This window comes from Gobio gobio (assembly GCF_949357685.1).
Source record: "Gobio gobio genome assembly, chromosome: 14".
Lineage (NCBI taxonomy): Eukaryota > Metazoa > Chordata > Actinopteri > Cypriniformes > Gobionidae > Gobio > Gobio gobio.
This window is the reverse complement of record NC_137107.1, coordinates 49,366,886-49,389,393: the sequence shown is the minus strand read 5'-3', so window position 1 is coordinate 49,389,393 and position 22,508 is coordinate 49,366,886. Positions and strand designations below refer to the sequence as shown.

Genomic DNA, 22,508 nt, shown 5'->3' with positions numbered 1-22,508 from the left:
CTTTAAAAAATAGACTCTGGTAAAACATCTATGATATAATGAAATATTCTTATATATATTTATTGATACGTACATACTGTATATATTTATGTTTTAATATGTAATTTTAAGTCAGAATTTGTAGCTTTATTTGATGGCCCAATAGTGATGTAGTTATAACATCTGCCACTAGGGTTTAACCTTTAGGATAAATTTTCATGTTTTTTTTCACCTGCTTTTAACTTTTTTAATGTATGCGTATTTTCTTTAATGTTTTCATATTAGCAATATTGGCCTGTCCGATTATTTATTTATTTTTTTTCAAATGCGCGTCAAATTTAGGTCATATGTTGTTCAGGTTATGCTACACAAAAACTACTTGTACTTTTTGCATATCGAGTCACTTTAGGACTAAAGCCTGGACTTTTAATCCACCAGGAGGCGCTGCAGCCAAACAGGAAGTGATGCCGTTTCTGTCCCCAGGATGATTGGCTCATTCATATCCGTTTCCTGACCCACCTGAACAGCATCAGTAGATTGAAACCCATTCCTGGGGGAGTGTTTTATAACCAGGAAACGGTTTTATAGGTAGTCTATTAAATATGTTAGCTGACCGCTCTAGATGTGCTGGTGACTCTGGGACAGTCATGTTTTTAATACATATGCTCCCTTATGTCTTTGATCAGCGGTTCACAGGGAAGGTTTCGGTGCAGGTGTGTGAAATAATGCACATCAGACGTCTGCAGGCTTTCACAAGGCCCCTGTGTGTGTGTGTGTGTGTGTGTGTGTGTGTGTGTGTGTGTGTGTGTGTGTGTGTGTGTGTGTGTGTGTGTGTGTGTGTGTGTGTGTGATCCACCAACACAACCATATTAAAGACTAGTTATGAAAGCCATTTAAAGCACAGATGACATAAACGGATCAGTTAAACTGATCACAGTGATATTTATCATCAGTTCCTTTTTTCTCTCTTCGAAAATAAACTAATCTTTTAATTTTGACCAAGATTGAGGCACACAAACATTAACATTACAGATAAATCTGCATTGTGTGCACTCATTAGGAATAAACTGTCCATTCTTCTCCTCTCATGCAAAACAGAGAACAGTCTGTTGCAGGTGTTTGGGAACGTGCCGCAGTGGCTTTTGTTGGTGTGAAGGGCTCGAGTAGAAAATATGGGCCCAGCGATCGTTCGGTGACCAACATTCCTCGAAATATCTTCATTTGTGTTCAGCAGAACAAAGAAAGTAATACAAGTTGAGGGTGAGTAAATGACAGAAATAATTTTTGGGGGGTGAACTGTCCCTTTAAGGCTCGTTCGCGCCATATGCGATAACTTAAACGATAACGATTTAGTTCTTTAATGCATATAAAAGAGCAGAAGAGTCCACAACACAACTATAACGACACATGACTTATACACACTGATTGAAATCACTGTTTTTTCGAGCTTATGAACGAATCAGAATCCATTTATGATTTTAAAAGCGCGAGCATTTAAAGCAAAACGGCACCGCGCTAATATAGCTAATTATCGTTATATTTACATTTTATTTTTTCCTTTAGAAATCTGAAAGGGTTTGATGTTGCGTTAGTAATTCTGTTGTCTTATAAATGTGAAAAAGTAATAATGAAGTGTAGGCTATATGAATGTTGACCTAATTGTTTATTATTATTATGAATTATTAGTAGTAGTCGTATTAATTTAAACATCCACAGAATCACATTTGAAAAAAAGTTTTTTCTCTCTCTCTAAAAAAAAAAGAAAAGAAAGTGACCCAAAGTTGACTCCGTCGTGATTTCAGCTGTCGCTCGTGTTCAAGGACGCGCGCACAAATATGAAATAATTATTAAAAGTAGAAGCAAACCGCCTTCACGTGCTTCAAGCGTTTAACACGAGGTTGTGGCAGTGAAAGTTGTGATTTTCCGCGCGGTATTCCAGAGTGTGTTCGTCTGTATGAAGCGCTCCTGCGGTAGGTGGCCGTACGCGCGCACTGATCCGGCGCGCGCCGAGCGAAGACGAGCTGAGCGATACTTCAGCGTCCTGTCAATAAAACACTCCACGAGCGGCGCGGAACGCGATCTGAGTGCGTGTTTAATCCCCGTTCTCGCTCGGTTATTGATCGGCTGTCTCGGGCGGGATTGCCGAAGCCGCGCGCCGGAGGGACACTTGGAGAGACTTTGTTCGTCTGCGTGTCTGATCGCGCTACCGGACACCTGCGCGTCCGCTTCACCCCGTGGCAGAATGTTCCTCTGATCCACAGTCTCTTTTTCACGCTGAGTGGATTTTTTGGGGCTCGATCGTGCCGTGGGTCCGTGTGTGTGAGTGTGAGTGTGTGTGTGAGAGAGAGAGCGCGAGCGCGTGCGTGCGCGCGCGTGTGTGTGTGTGTGTTTCTGAAGATCAGACACGCTCCTCCTGATCGGGTGTTTTCTCATTGCGATCTGTTTCCATGTTTTTAGGTTTATGTGATATTTCTAAAAAATGCATCATCACCATCATCATCACCATCATCATCATCAGAGAATGGCCGCGTTAGGGACGGATAAAGAACTGAGCGATCTGCTGGATTTCAGCGCGGTAAGTCACTCCGCGTCTCCGCGCTGCAGGTCAATGAGCACACTTTCTCTGCTTTTGTCATGTCGTTGTGTTTCCGCGCGCAGATGTGCGTTCTAACATGACTTTTTTTGCGCCGCGTAAAAATTGTGCATTTGTGAAATCTGCAAGAAAGTTGCCAAAGCTTTTTGATAGATGTGATGATGTTGCATTAGTAATTCTGTTGTCTTATAGATGCGAAACAGCGATTTGAAAATGTTCCCCACACCAATGGTAGTATATCCCACTTTATTCATTTTTTTCCCTGTGTTTATTTCCTTTTCTTTGGATGTGAATGTTCTAAAAAAAAAAAAAAAAAAATTTCCGAGTGGGATTTCTCCTGGTTGTATTCCTGACGGGATCATCAAACGCAGTTCTGCTCGAATGGAATATTCTAAAGACAAAGAAGAAGAAAATCTTCTTGTTGGATCCCATCAGGATTACTGAGGAGAAATTCCACTCGGATTTCTGGGATTAGAGTAGATTCTGATTCTGATGATGATGATGTGTCAAAAGTCAGCGCTAAATGTGCATCCTGTGAGAAATGCATTTGGGAAGTTTTCACTCAGGAAATGTGCCACAGTTTCCAAAAATATTCTGTGTGTGTGTGTGTGTGTGTGTGTGTGTGCTCGGGACACATCCAGGGCTGTGTGTTATTAATCAGATTAACTGTAAAATGATGCATGCATTTATGATGTAAAACAATGCAAATGCCTTTAACCGGTGTGTGTTTTGCACTCTCTCATTCAGGGTGTGTGTGTGAAAGTTTTTAATGTGTTGTCATGGTTGTTTTGTAGATGTTTTCCCCTCCGTCCAGCAGCGGGAAGAACGGACCCACGTCTCTGGGAGGTGGACACTTCTCGGGAACAAGTATGTGATATGAAACACAAGCATGCTTTTGGTTTTTTTTTTCGGGGTGTGTGTGTGTGTGTGTTACGGCCTCTGTCGCTGTCACAGAGCTTGTGTGTGTGTGTGTTTGTGACTTTGACCTGGCAAACTTCTTCAGGTGTGTGTGAGAGTGTTCGTTCGGCGTTCGTTCACCTGCAGGGTCCGAGATTTGTGTTGTCAAAGTGTGTGTTTTATAAAATGTGACATTTTATTACGTTGTAATGTGGTTTGTTCCTGCGCCTCTGATGAATGTTTCCTGCAGGGGAGAAGACGAAAAACACACACACACACACACACACAAAGCAAATAAATGAATAATTAGAAGCGACAAAATATAAATGACCTTGACCCCGGAGGAGGATTCGGGAAGCCGGTGCGACATACGGAATGCTCTGCTCATTCCCGTGCACGTTTTATTTAAAAAAAAAAGAGGGAGAAATGTGAATGCGCAGATGGAGGGCTGAGAGAGCGTTTGTCGTGTCGCGGCCCAGTGTGTCTTCAATGGCTGCTATTGTTTTCTTCAGACTTGAGTGTTGTTTAGGGTTCGATAATTTGCATGCCGCCCCCTTCCCCCTTCCTTTGCCCCTCGGATCCTGCGCTTTCGCCTGGATTGTGCCGCAGTTTTACGCTGTTGGAAAGTCGGGGGGACTGGAAGGACGGAGGGGGGTCTGAAAACTACAGCTAGTCTGTTGCCATGCAACTTGCCATGCATTTGGCTTCAAACCACCAGGAAATGTTTCATAAAGTGTGAACCGTCGAGGGGAACGAGAAGAAGGCATATTAAATAAATAACACGCGACTCATGAGAACGTGTGGGCACGGCGCTAAATTTATGCATTATCCAGCGTGCCCGTTTTCCCGTGCCAGTCTCTGGGTTGGAGAGGAGAGCGGCTGATAGGCCTCGTGCGTTTGTTTTCCGCTAACAGCCGTAGCTTATTAAGCCACGTTGAAAAGTGGGGTTATTTTAATAAAGTGCCGGGCGCAAAGCCTGACTGCGTGGTGCTGCTATTTGCATCGCTCTGTTTTGGTTATGCCTGTCAATCAAACGCAGCGATTGCATTAAAGCGCACAGATGAAGAGAGAGAAGAAGATTCCTCCTCCCACTATCCGGCACCTCTCCGAGCGGCTTTGTCTTTCTCTTAGCGAGCAGAACGCCGGCGAGGGGGAGAGATGCGGAGGAATATCAAACCCTTTAATTGTGCTCCAGATTAGGAATTAATGAGCGTTTTAGCCTGTAATAGCAATATTAGTGCCACAGTCTAATGCTAATAATGAGGCTGCTTATAATAGTCTCAAAAATAACACTTTTCCCAGTGCGAAACTTTCCGGGATGTGTCCGGTCTGACATCAGTGATGGAGGAGATGATTTTCAGTGAATGCTGTCTTACATTCGGGCCTGCTCTTCACTCGCAGCGTCACATGACTTCAGAAGACGTGTAGATGACTGACTTTTTGCTATTTTTGGATCGCATTGGACACGTTTATGTGTCTGTTAGGATTTTCATGTTGTTCTGCAGTGGTTAGAGGTGTGTTTCAAGGCCCAAAGTGTGAGTGTGTGTGTGTGTGTAATTATTATCATAAATAATTATTAGCTGTTACACTCTAAAAAACTCTGGGTTAAAAAAAATGGACTAACCCAGCAATTGGGTTGTTTTAACTCAGCGGTTGGGTTAAATGTTTGTGTAAAACAACCCAAGTTGGGTTGAAAATGGACTGACCCAGCAATTGGGTTGTTTTAACTCGGCGGTTGGGTTAAATGTTTGCATAAAACAACCCAAGTTGGGTTGAAAATGGACTAACTCAGCAATTGGGTTGTTTTAACTCAGTGGTTGGGTTAAATGTTTGTGTAAAACAACCCAAGTTGGGTTGAAAATGGACTGACCCAGCAATTGGGTTGTTTTAACTCGGCGGTTGGGTTAAATGTTTGCATAAAACAACCCAAGTTGGGTTGAAAATGGACTAACTCAGCAATTGGGTTGTTTTAACTCAGCGGTTGGGTTAAATGTTTGTGTAAAACAACCCAAGTTGGGTTGAAAATGGACTGACCCAGCAATTGGGTTGTTTTAACTCAGCGGTTGGGTTAATGTTTGCATAAAACAACCCAATCTTTCAGTTAAAACAACCCAATTGCTGGGTTAGTCCATTTTCAACCCAACTTGGGTTGTTTTTAACCCAGAGTTTTTTAGAGTGTATGTAAAATACATATAAATATAATTTTGATGCTCGTATTCATATAACAAACCTTAAAAACAAACATATTATAAATATGCTCATTACATGAATATGAGCATTAATAATATATATATATATATATAATCAAAAATAATAATTATTGATTGTTATTATGAAATATATGTATATAATTATATATTTGTAAAGCTCATATTCATATAATGATCCTTAAAAATAAATACATTTTAAATATTCTGAATATATATACAGTATGTATGTGTGTGTAATTATTATTATCATTATAAATTTGTATTATCTAAAATACATATTAATTATAACGCTCATATTCATATAACAAACCTTAAAAATAAATGAATAAATACACATTTAAATATGTATATATGCTCATTACATGAATTTGAGCATTAAAATATATTTAATGATAAATATATATCATAATACATCATAAGTAATTATTATTAATTTCATATATTATTAATGTAATACATATAATTATAGATTTGTAATGCGCATATTCATATAATAATCATTAAAATGCTCAAATAAAAAATCAGTATATCAGATATATTGTTCTCTTCATGTCTTTGCGTGTAGTAAATGTGTTACGGCTTGTGCTGATTATTAATTTCTCCTCATTGTTTGTGTGTGTATGAATCTTCATGCAGTCATATCCTGTAAACCGTGAATGCTCATGAGAATATGAGGCACTCTGGAGTGTTAGGCCATGGTTTCCTCCAAACGCTGTAGCATCAGAGCTGTGGTGTGTGTGTGTGTGTAGAGATGGCCGGCCAGCGCTGGGGTGTGTGTGTGTGTGTAGAGATGGCCGGCCAGCGCTGGGGTGTGTGTGTGTGTAGAGATGGCTGGGGTGTGTGTGAATGGCGTGTTCGAGTCCCCAGGTGACCTTCCTCGTGTGCCGTACGGATGTCAATACATGGAGAGACTAAACATGAGAACAAGTCCTTCTTCAGCTCCTTTTGTTCTGCACTTTACACCATCTGTCCCAAATTCACCCCGAGAGTAAAAAAGCACCGAAAGTGCTAAAAATGGGCTTTAAAATGGGGAACCAAAACAGAAAAAGCCCCATTGCCAATTTGACACATTTCATAATATTCTGTATTATACACTAAATATTGAATATTTTAGAAAAATCCCACCACGGCTGCGTTTATTTGATTGAAAACACAGTAAAAAATTATGAAATATTATTCTAATGTAAATCAGATGTTCTCTGTGTGAATATATAGTAAAGTTGAATTTATATCATGTGATCAAAGCTGAATTTATCATCATTACTCCAGTGTCACATGATCTTATTATTGCTGCTCATTATTTATAATAGCTCTTATTATTATTATTATTATTATCAGTGTTCATATTCTCGTTATTTTTCCGGATTCTTTGATGAATAGAAAGTTCAAAAGAACTGCATTTATGTGAAATAGAGTCTTTTGTAACTTTATAATGATCTTTAGTGTCACTTTTGATCAATTTAGTGTGTCCTTGATGAATAAAACTGTTAATATCATTTCTTTTTTCTTCCTACACTCTAAAAAATGCTGGGTTAAAAACAACCCAAGTTGGGTTGAAAATGGACTAACCCATCATTTGGGTTGTTTTAACCCAGCGGTTGGTTTAAATGTTTGCTTAAAACAACCCAATTGCTGGGTTAGTCCATTTTCAACCCAACCTGGGTTGTTTTTAACCCAGCATTTTTTAGAGTGTATAATTTTTTTCCTTTACTCCTTTAAATGGAAGTGGATCAGGGTTTCCACAACCATATGAACTGTTTTCATCACTGATAATAATCATAATTGATCATAAATCCTCATATGAGAGTGATTTGTGATGGATCATGTGACACTGAAGACTGGAGTAATGATGATAAATTCAGCTTTGATCACATTATATAAATTACACTTTGCTATATATTCACATCGAGAACTGTTATGTTACATTATAATAATATTTCGCAATTTTTACTGTATTTTTGATCCAATAAATGCATTCCTAGTGAGCAGGAATCATATTTTCCCCATATTTTCAGTAGTATATATATTTAATTTAATAACTGTCATACACTCAAAAAAAATGCTGGGTTAAAAACAACCCAAGTTGGGTTGAAAATGGACTAACCCAGCAATTGGGTTGTTTTAACTCAGTGGTTGGGTTAAATGTTTGCTTAAAACAACCCGATCGCTGGGTTAAAACAACCCAATTGCTGGGTTAGTCCATTTTCAACACAACTTGGGTTGTTTTTAACCCAGCATTTTTTAGTGTGTATAATTTTTTCCCCTTTACTCGTTTAAATGGAAGTGTATCAGGGTTTCCACAACCATATGAACTGTTTTCATCACTGATAATAATCATAATTGATCATAAATCCTCATATGAGAGTGATTTGTGATGGATCATGTGACACTGAAGACTGATAAATTCAGCTTTGATCACATTATATAAATTACACTTTGCTATATATTCACATCGAGAACTGTTATTTTACATTATAAATATATTTCGCAATTTTTACTGTATTTTTGATCCAATAAATGCATCCCTGGTGAGCAGGAATCATATTTTCCCCATATTTTCAGTGTATATATATTTAATTTAATAACTGTAGTGTTCTGCAGTGGGGTGTTAAAGTGAAAGGTATTAACATCCCGTAGAAATCGATTCCGGGTGGATTTTGCCCTAAATGAAGCGTATTAAAGTGCATGATTTGAGTGTCATAATCACGGCCTCCGATCAGCACAATAGCTCCTCTTGTTTCTAAGTTGTGTTGTCCTCCAGAGTTACGTCAGCACAGTTTGTTTCCCACCATCCTCTTTCTTTCGGCATTGTTGTGTCCTGTAGCCCACTTCCTTTGTGATTAAATGTCTGTGTTTCTTGCTCTTTATCTCTGCGCTGCTTTGATAAGGCTGGTGTGGGCTCTCACACACTGTTGGTTTGACCTGGAAACGGCTCTTAAAGCTGCTGGAGAAGGGACGGGTGCAGACGCAACACTCTCTGCATGTTGATCAGCTCTTATGTCATGGAGGAGCCTGTGGTGCGGCCGGGTCAGGGAATCAAAGCCCACTCTTAATTCATGATCCCGTCTTCCTGTGGATGAAGACTGTCTGTCTGTCACATGTAATAACTGACTCCGCCTCTCTGATGTCATCAGTCCATCCAATAATACCTGCGTCCATTCCATTTCAGAAATGTTTATGATCCAATCAATTCCCAAAGTATAAAATCAAACCCTTCGCTTTTTTCGCATTTCATGCTGACTAAACATTTTAAGGTTCAATGCAATTTCTTCTATTATTGTGAAAATAATAAATACAATATGCATTTTTAAATAATTAGTGCTTTTGTCTTTTTCAATTTTTTTTTAAAAATGTTTATTATTATTATTTAACATACGTAAGGTGGATTTACTATTTTTTTTTTTATTATTTGACATCCTCAAACAAGATGGATTTGCAATTTTTTGTTATTTATTATTATTTAATGTCCTTAAACAAGGTAGATTTATTATTTTTATTGTTATTTGTTATTTTTATTATTATTTAACGTCCCTTAACAAGGTTGATTTATTATTTTTATTGTTATTTGTTGTTATTTTTTATTATTATTTAACGTCCTTAAACAAGGTTGATTTATTATTTATTATTTTTATTGTTATTTGTTATTGTTATTATTATTTAACGTCCCCAAACAAGGTTGATTGATTATTTATTATTTGTATTGTTATTTGTTATTTTTATTATTATTTAACGTCCCTAAACAAGGTTGATTTATTATTTATTATTTTTATTTTTATTTGTTATTTTTTATTATTATTTAACGTCCATAAACAAGGTTGATTTATTATTTATTGTTTTTTTATTGTTTTTTTGTTGTCGTTTTTATTTAACGTCCTTAAACAAGGTTGATTTATTATTTATTTATTATTATTATTTTTAATTATTTAACATCTTTAAACAAGGTAGATTTATTATTTATTATTATTTGACACCCTGAAGATGGAATGACTATTTTTTTTATTGTTATTTAGTATTATTTAACATATTTAAACAAGGTAGATTTATTATTTATTATTATTATTTAACACCCTTAAACAAGGTAGATATATTATTATTATTTTTATTATTTTACATCCTGAAGATGGATTGACTTTTTATTGTTATTTATTATTATTTAACATCCTTAAACAATGTAGTTTTATTATTTTATATTATGATTATTTATTATTATTTAACACCCTTAAACAAGATATATTTTTCCATTTACTTTTTTATTATTTATTATATACATTTTATCAACAAAAAAAATTATGTTGCCAGAGAATGTATTTTTAAGTAAAAATTTTTTTTACAATTCTTTTTTTTAATGCATAAATCTAATAAATAAAATGCATATAAATACATACAAAATACAAGTTCACCTCTTTAAGGATGTATCCTTTACTGGAAAACGAGACAAAAATACTGACTTATTATTATTGTTATAATTCGCTGTGTTTTTATATTATTTTGTGTTTATTATGCAAAGTATTATGATGTTTTAGCTTCTCAGCAAGCCCTGCTGAAGTTTGCACAAGTAAAAAACCCATCAACAGGAAAATGTAAGCAGCTAAAGGAGATAAAAGCGGATGTTCATGCCAAGCGTCTGATAAACAGGTTGATTTTGAAGGCCGAGTGAGCAGCGCTCGTGTTGTTTTGGCCAGAGACGCTGAAGTCTGTAAGGAAGTGTAGGCAGAGCTACTTCCTGTTTTTGTGTGCCGGTCTCCTGAGTGGAACGCAGGCTGCTTTTCACCTTCGCTTAATGTTACATTTGGTCGTTGTGGTTTGTCTATTTGTGGAGTCTTGTTTAGTTCAGATAGTCGAGTCCAGGTCGATCTAATCTGGGGCAGTTTTGTCCTGTGATGGGTAATATAGTCCGCTTTCCCTCTGTCAGCTTCGGTTAAGGCGGTCCAGCGATCCCGCTCAATCCGCTCAAATCCGTAATTGAATGTTATTGTTTTATTTGCATTGCACAAAGACGCCTGAACTGGACTGTCATTTCTGATCCCGAGTTCAAATACGGCCTGACTTAAAGACGCTACTGTCCACGAGTGATTCAACAGCCTCATGAAACAACAATGGGACCAAAGTGCATTGTGGGTAATGACGATTCGTGGGAAACACCCATCTTACACTGCCACTCTCAATGACCTTTTCAAACAGGTTCCTGAATGTTCCCATGATGACGGCGCAGTTTAAAACGTTCACACAAAAGAAAAAAGACTCTCTTCTACATCTCGAATGTTTCTCCTAGACAGCCGTGAGAACAAATGGAGACTTCCGCTGAAATCCCAGATGTTTCTCCTGGGGAAAACCCCTCAGTATTCTCACGTGTGTTTCAGAAGACATCTCAACAATGTCTCAGACTGTGCTCAGATTTGCAATCGCAAACATTTCTCGTCAAATGGTCTGAGCTGCTCCACTCGTTCATTTTATAGCTTGACTCAAAGTTGAGACAAAGTTAAATAAATGTGACTTAATGTGATTCTCAGTTATGTCTCATAAGTTATGAAAGAGCAATTTATTAGCAATGAAATTTATGAGCTTTGCCTTTATGAAACTTCATGATTGCTAGTGCTGGTTTTTAGGAGACATACTCTTTGTGATTCTCAGTTTCGGCTCATTCTGTGGTTCTATTGTCCCCTCAGGTGTAAATCACAGCATTATTCATGATCATTCACAGCCCTTTGCATACGTTATGTGAATGAGTACGCACAATGATTCGCACATCAGTTTGATGCAAAAACTCCAGGACACACCACCCATTAGTCAAAAGTCTTTCCCTTAATGAAACTTAAAGGGTTAGTTCAAACAAAAATGAAATTTAGCCCATGATTTACTCGTCGTCAGGTGTATATGACGAATACAATCTGAGTTATATAAAAACATTTCTGGCTCTTTAATGCACTTTTATGATAATAGATGCACTTTTATGATGGATTGATGCACTTTTATGATGGATAGATGCACTTTTATGATGGATAGATGCACTTTTATGATGGATTGATGCACTTTTATGATGGATAGATGCACTTTTATGATGGATTGATGCACTTTTATGATGGATAGATGCACTTTTATGATGGATTGATGCACTTTTATGATGGATAGATGCACTTTTATGATGGATGGATGCACTTTTATGATGGATTGATGCACTTTTATGATGGATGGATGCACTTTTATGATGGATAGATGCACTTTTATGATGGATTGATGCACTTTTATGATGGATAGATGCACTTTTATGATGGATGGATGCACTTTTATGATGGATTGATGCACTTTTATGATGGATGGATGCACTTTTATGATGGATTGATGCACTTTTATGATGGATGGATGCACTTTTATGATGGATTGATGCACTTTTATGATGGATAGATGCACTTTTATGATGGATGGATGCACTTTTATGATGGATTGATGCACTTTTATGATGGATGGATGCACTTTTATGATGGATAGATACACTTTTATGATGGATTGATGCACTTTTATGATGGATTGATGCACTTTTATGATGGAGAGATGCACTTTAATGATGGATAGATGCACTTTTATGATGGATTGATGCACTTTAATGATGGATAGATGCACTTTTATGATGGACAGATGCACTTTAATGATGGATAGATGCACTTTTATGATGGATTGATGCACTTTTATGATGGATGGATGCACTTTTATGATGGATAGATGCACTTTTATGATGGATATATGCACTTTTATGATGGATTGATGCACTTTTATGATGGATAAATGCACTTTTATGATGGATGGATGCACTTTTTATGATGGATAGATGCACTTTTATGATGGATTGATGCACTTTTATGATGGATAGATGCACTTTTATGATGGATAGATGCACTTTTATGATGGATATATGCACTTTTATGATGGATATATGCACTTTTATGATGGATTGATGCACTTTTATGATGGATAGATGCACTTTTATGATGGATGGATGCACTTTTATGATGGATAGATGCACTTTTATGATGGATATATGCACTTTTATGATGGATAGATGCACTTTTATGATGGATATATGCACTTTTATGATGGATATATGCACTTTTATGATGGATGGATGCACTTTTATGATGGATAGATGCACTTTTATGGACTTAAAAACGACACAACCATTCACTGCCATTTTAAAGCTTTGAAGAGCCAGGACATTGTTTAATATAACTCTTAATTGTGTTCGTGTTCGTCTGAAAGAAGAATGTCACACACACCTAAGATGACTTGAGGGCGAGTAAATCATGGGATAATTTTTCATTTTTGGGTGAACTAACCCTTTAATAATTTTCAGTGTAGATATTTTTAGGAGAAATATCTGACAAAGTTAAATAATAATATTCTCAGTTATGTCACATCTTGGTCTCATAAGTTATGAAAGAGCAACAAAACATTATTGAATGCACTCTTTCCCCTAATGAAGCTTCATGATTGTCAGTGCAGGTTTTTAGGATAAACTGCCGAGCTGTGAACGCCCAGCCTCTGAGCAGGAACATCCTCCCGTGTGTTAACAAGTGGTCTTGTCCTCAACGGATCCCGTGATTTTCCGTGCAGGGGTGGGAACAGCACACCTTGTTTTCTCGTCGCACCTGCTCATAGAAGTGAAGGTGAAGAGACTCAAAAAAGTGTAATTAGCCGTCTGAAAATAAAGGCAGAAGAACCGGCGCACTGTGTGTAATTAACACGGCAGGTGAGGAGCACGTTGAAACTGAGAACTTTTAATTAAAACGACTGACTTGTTTGGATATTGTCAAGTGTGGCACTGTAAGATGTGCCACTGTAATGGCTGCCATAATTGAGCAGCGACAGAGGCTAATGTTAGCATGTCTCACGTGTGTGTATGTGTGTGTGTGTGTGTGTGTGATGTCATCTGTGCCAGAGGTTGAACTGTGTGTGTTTGCTGTTTCACTGATGATTATTTGTATACAGGGTTAAAACTCGCTAAGCGTCACGCTATTTTTATCATCAAATGTTCATCTAGAATAGTTTTGTTTTGGATATGTGGAATATTTTTCATTCCAAACCACCAAAATGAAAGTATGAAAAAGTCTTCGGTACATTGGTTGGTCGCAGTTTTCCTGATGCTCCTGGACGTCCGTCCTTATTTGACGTGGGAAAAGGGTCAAACATGCAGAAGCGTTTGAGAATGAAGGCATGAATCTGGTCAAAATGTGAGCAGAAATGTCCATGCAGTCGAGATGGAGTCTGGTTTTAGAGAGGAAAAAGTGCATCTATCCATTTAAAAGTGCATGTATCCATCATATAACTGCTCCACATGGCTCCGGGGGTTAACAAAGGCCTTCTGAAGCGAAGTGGCACGTTTATCCATATTATACACTAAAATAACTATGATGGATGCACTTTTATGAAGGATAGATGCACTTTTTTGATGGATGGATGCACTTTTATGACGGATAGATGCACTTTTAAAATGGATAGATGCACTTTTATGAAGGATAGATGCACTTTTATGACGGATAGATGCACTTTTTTGATGGATGGATGCACTTTTATGATGGCTAGATTCCGTTTTATGATGGATAGATGCAGTTTTATGACAGATAGATGCACTTTTATAATGCATCTATCCGTCATAATGCAAAGGCAGGCGTCACAACATTTCTGGCATGTCTCACGTGTGTGTGTGTGTGTGAGATGTCATATGTGCCAGAGGTTGAAGTGTGTGTGTGTGCTATTGGAGGTTTCACTGATGATTATTTGTATACAGGGTTACAACTCGCTAAGCGTCATGCTACTTTTATCATCAAATGTTCATCTAGAATAGTTTGGTTTTGTATATGTGGAATATTTTTCATTCCGAACCACCAAAATTAAAGAATGAAAAATCTCCTCAGTTGTGTAAAGCCTTCGGTACGTTGGTTGGTCGCAGGGTTTCCTGATGCACTGGGACGTCCGTCCTTATTTGACGTGGGAAAAGGGTCAAACATGCAGAAGCATTCAAAATGTCAAAATATGAGCAGAAATGTCCATGCAGTCGAGATGGAGTCTGGTTTTAGAGAGGATCCATGTTCATCTGGTCTTGTTTCTCTCCTTTTATGTAGATAATCACAAGCGAGAGATGTTTATTTCATCAATAAGGCTGTACTATATTGTGATGGACTTGCTAAGGAGTGACCATTTGAGTCAGAACATTGTATGTTCAAGTGTTTTTCTTAATTGCGCCATAACTGTTTAAACGTACACTATGTAACTTTTAAAAACCAAAAACTGTATGCATCTAAACGCAATTTGGTTGTGCTTTGGTGCTAAGTTTATCCTACCACTCATAAAACATTCACTACAAACCTAAAGAGATATAACCAGGATTTTTTACAACAAATCTCCGAAAAGCCAAGCTGATGTTGATTCTTGTTTTATTACGAGCTCTGTCTCTTTCTGTTTTCTCTAGCAGACTCTCCTCTGTTCGGCGTTTGTTTAAAACGGGTTATTCCCGGAGGTTGGAGATTTAGCGGCTCCATGTAGGGATGCACCGATATGGCCGATACGATAACCGATAATTCTTTATATCTGAAAAGTCTCACCATTAAAAGTCCCAGGCACACAATTATGACGTTCTCATTATTTTATGTAGCCTATATGACGGACTAGCTCTGGATTTGCAGCTGGACTAGCTCAGAGAACTCAAGCGTGGGACCGTGATCAGTGCAATAAGTCCAAATATTATACTAAATATTCCATGCTCAACTGTTAGTGGGATTATTACAAAGTGGAAGCGATTGGGAACAACAGCAACTCAGCCACGAAGTGAAATCACAGAGCGGGGTCAGCGCATGCTGAGGGTCACAGAGTCAAGAGCTCCAGACCTTCTGTGTCCTTCAGATGAGCTCAAGATCAGTGTGTAGAGCTTCATGGAATGGGTTTCCATGGCCGAGCAGCTCATCCGAGCCTTACATCACCAAGTGCAATGCAAAGCGTGCGATACAGTGGGGTAAAGCGCGCCACCACTGGACTCTAGAGCAGTGGAGACGTGTTCTCTGAGTGACCAATCACATGACAATCCCATGGACGAGTCTGGGTTTGGCGGTTGCCAGAGGAACGGGACTTGCCTGACTGCATTGTGCCGGGTGTAAAGTTTGGTGGAGGGGGGATTATGGGGTGGGGTTGTTTTCCAGTGAAAGGAACTCTTAATGCGTCACATTTTGGACAATTTCATGCTCCCAACTTTGTGGGAACAGTTTGGGGACGGCCCCTTCCTGTCCCAACATGACAAGCGTCGCTCCATAAAGACATGATGAGTGAGTTTGGTGGAGGAACTTGAGTCCTGACCTCAACCCGATTGAACACCTTTGGGATGAGTTAGAGCGGAGACTGAGTGAAAACCATCCAGTCATGTCTAAAATATAAACACTCCATGGCTTACCATAGGGAATCAGGGTAAGACAAAAACGTCCCTTTTGGAAGAAGGATTCATGATGTATTGACAAATTTTGAACAAAAAAAGTTACATGGCGTAGCTTTAAACCTTTGAAACCTTTCTATTGCGCAAAAGAAGCAGTGAAATTCCTGCAGTTATTCTCTTGTTGTCGTGCATGAGTGGAATTTCAGGAAGTGTCATGTTGAAGTGTTCGGATTATCTGCTGTTTGTGTGTGTGTGTAAGAGGAGATTTCTTGTCTTGGTTTTCCTAAAAGGCAGTTGAACATCTGGCGGTGTGTATGTGTGTGTGGTTGTGTGTGTGTGTGCATCTGTGACGCCATTGACATTCCATTCCATCAATGCTTTGGTTATGGCTGCCGTTTGCATGCATGCATGCGCGTGCGTGTATGTGTGTGTGCACCCATTTGCAATCGTAGAAAGCACTTGTGTGTTTTTATGTGTTTGTTTATGTACATTTCACGTGAGTGTGTGTGTGTTTTTCTCACTCTCGCGGTGTGGGCAGTACGTGCTACTGTTTTTCCAAGTGCTAATTTTTGCTGCAGTTGCTGGTTTAACGTCCATCTCGTTACAGCCTGAACCAATTACAGCCCTAATTATCCAATAAATATGTATTTAAGAAGCTGTTTACTTTTCGTGTGTGTCGTGACACGTAGAGCAGAAACCAAACCCGCTGGGGTTACACGCTTTATACATCATATGAGACCGACAGCAGAGAAACATTCGCAAACTCGCTAATTATAATTTTCAGCTTTTTTTTTCTCCATTGCATTTCTTTAGTGAATTTTACACACACACACAAAAACATGTCCAGGTCATATTTGTGCTAAATTCAAAAGGAAAAAGTATATTTTGCATTTTAAAATGACAGTGACACTATTTTTATTCAAGTTAAACACATTTAACCCACAAATTCTCATCATTGTAATGTATCTGCAATTTTTACTATTTAAAATTTGATAAAATTTGCAAAAATATTTGTAATCAATACTTTTTGTCATGTTTTTGCACTATTGTAATTATAATTGTGGCCAATTAACCACATAAAATGGTAAAAACATTCGCAAACTCGCTAATTATAATATTCTGCTTTTTTTTCTCCATTGCATTTCTTTAATGAATTTTACAAAGAAAAACATGTCCAGGTCATATTTGTGCTAAATTAAAAAGGAAAAAGTATATTTAGCATTTAAAAATTACATTATGACACTATTTTCATTCAAATTAAGCACATTTAACCCACAAATTCTCGTCATTGTAATGTATCTGCAATTTTTACTGTCAAATTTGATAAAATTTGCACAAATATTTGTATATCAATACTTTTTGTCATATTTTTAGAATTGTGGCCAATTAACTACATAACATGGTAAAACTGATGATTATTTATATCAATTGTATTAAATACAACCTTGCCTTTGTGAATTTAGATTTAAAAAATATATATATATTCTACAGTATTTTTGATGTATTCCAGTAATGAATTTTAATGAGAATCACAACTGTGAATAATAGGAATGACAAAAAACTCAAATTAAAAGTTAAATTAAAATGAATGCGTAATAGTTATGAGAATATGGGGGGTAAATGTTTTTAATTGTCGTGAAAATCACAATTTAAAGTGTTTTTAATTTCCTCCAAGCAAAATGTAATTGATTGTTTCTGTCATTTTTCATGACCTGCTCTTGACATATTCTGTTTAATTCACTTGTTTTAGATTAAAGAGAGAGAGAGAGAGAGAGAGAGAGAGAGAGAGAGAGAGAGAGAGAGAGAGAGAGAGAGAGAGAGACAGACAGAGAGAGAGAGAGACAGACAGACAGGAATGTAACCGGACACTGCGAGGAGTTTTTCCCACAGAAGTGCCCTCTCATGAAAGGCTTTTGTCTGGCTTCTGTGTTCAAACATACTCGTTTCTCTCTCTCTCTCTCTCTCTCTCTCTCTCTCTCTCTCTCTCTCTCTCTCTCACTCACTCACTCACTTGTTCTTTTTTTTCCTCTGAAAGTTTTGCAGGTGTTCAGGGCGCAGCAATGAAACAAGGTCTGTTATTTTGGTGTGTGTGGCAAGTGGGCGGGGCATCCTGGCCTCTTTCTCCTCCTTCAGGGTCATTGGCTGAGGAGGAGTAGAGAGGAGGGGCTGATGGGTAAAAGCAGAAAGACGGAGATCTGCTCAGTGTAAACACAGAGTGTCCTGTTATAGACCCTGACAGAACACACACACACACACACACACACACACACACACACACACACACACACACACACACACACACACACACACATGGGTCAGTGATGGGATAGAGCTTCTTCTTCATTAAATATGACTATAAACGTTCACAAATTAAAGTCATGTCTGAGTGAACTGAGCAAGTGAACACCTGTGAATGTTTCTTGCAAAATATTGTTTGATTAATATTAATCTTAATATTAACAGACAGCAACTTCAACACTTTAAAATGCACAGTTCCGACATTCTGGCAGTGTTGACGTTCACTCTCAGTCCTGCGTTTCCTTAACAAACAGGCTTTCTGACCAAGAAGTGATTTGAGCGTTCATGCGTACAGCCGCATTTCCTGGGAGGCGCAAATGTTCTTCACAGAGCGTTCACACACACACACACACACACACACACACACACACACACACACACACACACACACACACACACACACACACACACACACACACACACACACACACACACACACACACACACACACACACACACACACACACACACACACACACACACGCATACATGAGCACTGAAAGATTGTTACACTGCATACATTGTAAAATTATCTTCAGTTAAACTTGACATTGATGTTATATTGTTACAGCATATAGACAGTTATATTGGATATTGACGTTATATCGTAACATTTTGAACGTTAACATTATATATTGTAACATTTGAACAGTTATTTTTGAGTTTGACGTTATATTATAACATTTTGACAGATATAACGTTATATTGGAAATTTGCATTTACATTGCAACTTTTTATATTGACAGAAATTTATATTGAACGTTGACGTAATATTGTAACATTTGAACATTAACGTTATATTGTAACATATTTTGACCATTATATTGTAAATTTGATGTTACATTGTAACATTATATATACGTATTGGAAGTTGACGTTATATTGTAACATTTGAACATTGACGTTATATTGTAAAATATTTACGTTGACGTTATATATTGTAACATTTTGACAGTTATTTTGGACGTTGATGTTATATTGTAACATTTTGACAGTTATTTTGGACGTTGATGTTATATTGTAACATTTTGAGAGTTATATTGGAAGTTGACGTTAAATTGTAATATTTGAACATTGACGTTATAGTGTAACATTATGCTGACAGTTATATTGGACGTTGACGTTATATTGTAACATTTGAACATTGATGTTATAGTATAGAATTTCCAACATAACGGTCAAAATATGTTACGTTACATTGTAACATTATATTGACAGATAGATATATTGGAAGTTGATGTTATATTGTAACATTTGAACATTGACGTTATATTGTAAAATATTTACGTTGACGTTATATTATAACATTTTGACAGTTATATTGGAAGTTGACGTTAAATTATAACATTTGAACATTGACATTATATTGTAACATTTGAACGTTAACGTTGTATATTGTAACATTTTGACAGTTTTTTGGACGTTGACGTTATATTATAACATTTTGACAGTTATTTTAGAAGTTGACGTTAAATTGTAACATTTGAACATTAACGTTATATATTACATATATATACATTTTGAGTTTTTTTGGACGTTGACGTTATATTGACAGACAGATATATTGGAAGTTGATGTTATATTGTAACATTTGAACACTGACGTTATATATTGTAACATTTTGACAGTTATATTGTAAGTTGACGTTATATTGTAACATTTTGAGTTATATTGGAAGTTGATGTTATATTGTAACATTTGAACATTGACGTTATAGTGTAACATTTGAACGTTAACGTTATATATTGTAACATTTTGACAGTTTTTTTTGACGTTGACGTTATATTGTAACATTTTGACAGTTATTTTGGACGTTGACATTATATAGACAGACAGATATATTGGAAGTTGACGTTATATTGTAACATTTGAACGTTAACGTTATATATTGTAACATTTTGACAGTTTTTTGGACGTTGACTTTATATTGTAACATTTGAACATTGACGTTATATTGTAACATTTGAATGTTAACGTTATATATTGTAACATTTTGAGTTATTTTGGACGTTGACGTTATATTGTAACATTTGAACGTTAACATATATTGTAACATTTTGACAGTTATTTTGAAAGTTGACGTTATATTGTAACATTATACTGACAGTTATATTGTAACATTTGAACATTGACGTTATATTGTAACATTTGAACGTTAATGTTATATATTGTAACATTTTGAGTAATTTTGGACGTTGACGTTATATTGTAACATTTGACCATTAACGTTATATTGTAACATTATACTGACAGTTATATTGTAACATTTGAACGTTAATGTTATATATTGTAACATTTTGAGTTATTCTGGACGTTGATGTTATATTGTAACATTATACTGACAGTTATATTGTAACATTTGAACATTGACGTTATATATTGTAACATTTGAACGTTAACATATTGTAACATTTTGACAGTTATTTTGAAAGTTGACGTTATATTGTAACATTTGAACATTGACGTTATATATTGTAACATTTGAACATTAACGTTATATTGTAACATTATACTGACAGTTATATTGTAACATTTGAACGTTAACATATTGTAACATTTTGACAGTTATTTTGAACATTGACGTTATATTGTAACATTTGAACATTAACGTTATATTGTAACATTATACTGACAGTTATATTGTAACATTTGAACGTTAACATATTGTAACATTTTGACAGTTATTTTGAACATTGACGTTATATTGTAACATTTGAACATTAACGTTATATTGTAACATTATACTGACAGTTATATTGTAACATTTGAACGTTAACATATTGTAACATTTTGACAGTTATTTTGAAAGTTGACGTTATATTGTAACATTTGAAAGTTGACGTTATATATTGTAACATTTGAACATTAGCGTTATATATTGTAACATTTCAACGTTAACATATATTGTAACATTTTGACAGTTATTTTGAAAGTTGACATTATATTGTAACATTTGAACATTAACGTTATATTGTAACATTATACTGACAGTTATATTGTAACATTTGAACATTGAGGTTATATATTGTAACATTTGAACGTTAACGCTATATATTGTAACATTTGAACGTTAACATATTGTAACATTTTGACAGTTATTTTGAAAGTTGACGTTATATTGTAACATTTGAAAGTTGACGTTATATATTGTAACATTTGAACGTTAACATATTGTAACATTTTGATAGATATTTTGAAAGTTGACGTTATATTGTAACATTTGAACATTGACGTTATATTGTAACATTTGAAAGTTGACGTTATATTATAACATTTCAACATTAACATATATTGTAACATTTTTACAGTTATTTTGAAAGTTGACGTTATATTGTAACATTTGAACATTGATTTTTACATTTTCGTAGTATTATTTTAGTAGAGATACTAATACATTTCAGTCTTATCGTGTTTGATATGGGACCACGTGTGTGTGTGTGTGTGTGTGTGTGTGTGTGTGTGTGTGTGTGTGTGTGCGCGCATCTCTCTCCTCACACCCGTTTATTCCATCTCCATGCCCACATCAGCTGTTCCAGAATTTCACGGAATTCCCTGTCTGGTTCCCGTTCGGTTTCCACGGTAACAGGTGCGGAGTTCACCCTGGCGTCTGGACGCAGGCAGGTGTGTGTGGACTTAATTACGCCGAGAATTCCAGCGCTCGTCTGCACACACACACACACACACACACACACACATCTCACTGCCACATGTTCTGGAACAACTGTTTCCACAGTGTGGAGTGAGGAGAGAGACGCGGTTTATCCTGTACTAGAGCTGGAACCCGAGGGTTTCAGGTAGAGCCTCCCGTGTGTGTCAGCGCTGTAATGAGTGCGGGAAAAGCTCACGGAAAATTGCTCTCAGCAGAGAGACAAACACACACACAGAGAAAGAGAGAAAGAGAGAAAGAGAGAGAGAGACCAATGCTTGACAGAAAACAGTGAAGCCTCCTTAGCGCATTTCAAACCGAAGTGTGAATGAAACATAGCGGCACTTTAAGAAAATATTTCAAGCTTCATTTGCAGAGGCTTTTTCAAACGGCACAAATTGTTTTCACCATGCTAAGCTCCTGCAAATGAGGAGACTGGAAATGTTTACCTGTTTACAGACGCAAATGCTTTCA

The 22,508-nt window shown here is 36.6% G+C and overlaps 1 protein-coding gene across 3 annotated transcripts in view; it reads left to right on the top strand.

The window, feature by feature from the left end:
* Positions 1-1,884: 1,884 nt before the first annotated feature.
* The window catches only part of tcf4 (transcription factor 4), a 226,465-nt gene continuing 205,841 nt past the window's right edge, over positions 1,885-22,508 (top strand). The window contains exons 1-4 of one of the 3 annotated variants that reach the window (XM_079834184.1): positions 1,885-2,304; positions 2,437-2,554; positions 2,765-2,803; positions 3,367-3,439. In XM_079834184.1, coding sequence (XP_079690310.1) covers positions 2,459-2,554; positions 2,765-2,803; positions 3,367-3,439 — 208 coding nt within the window. In that variant the 5' untranslated portion in view covers positions 1,885-2,304; positions 2,437-2,458. The other 2 variants (XM_079834183.1, XM_079834185.1) reach the window with 2 other exon arrangements.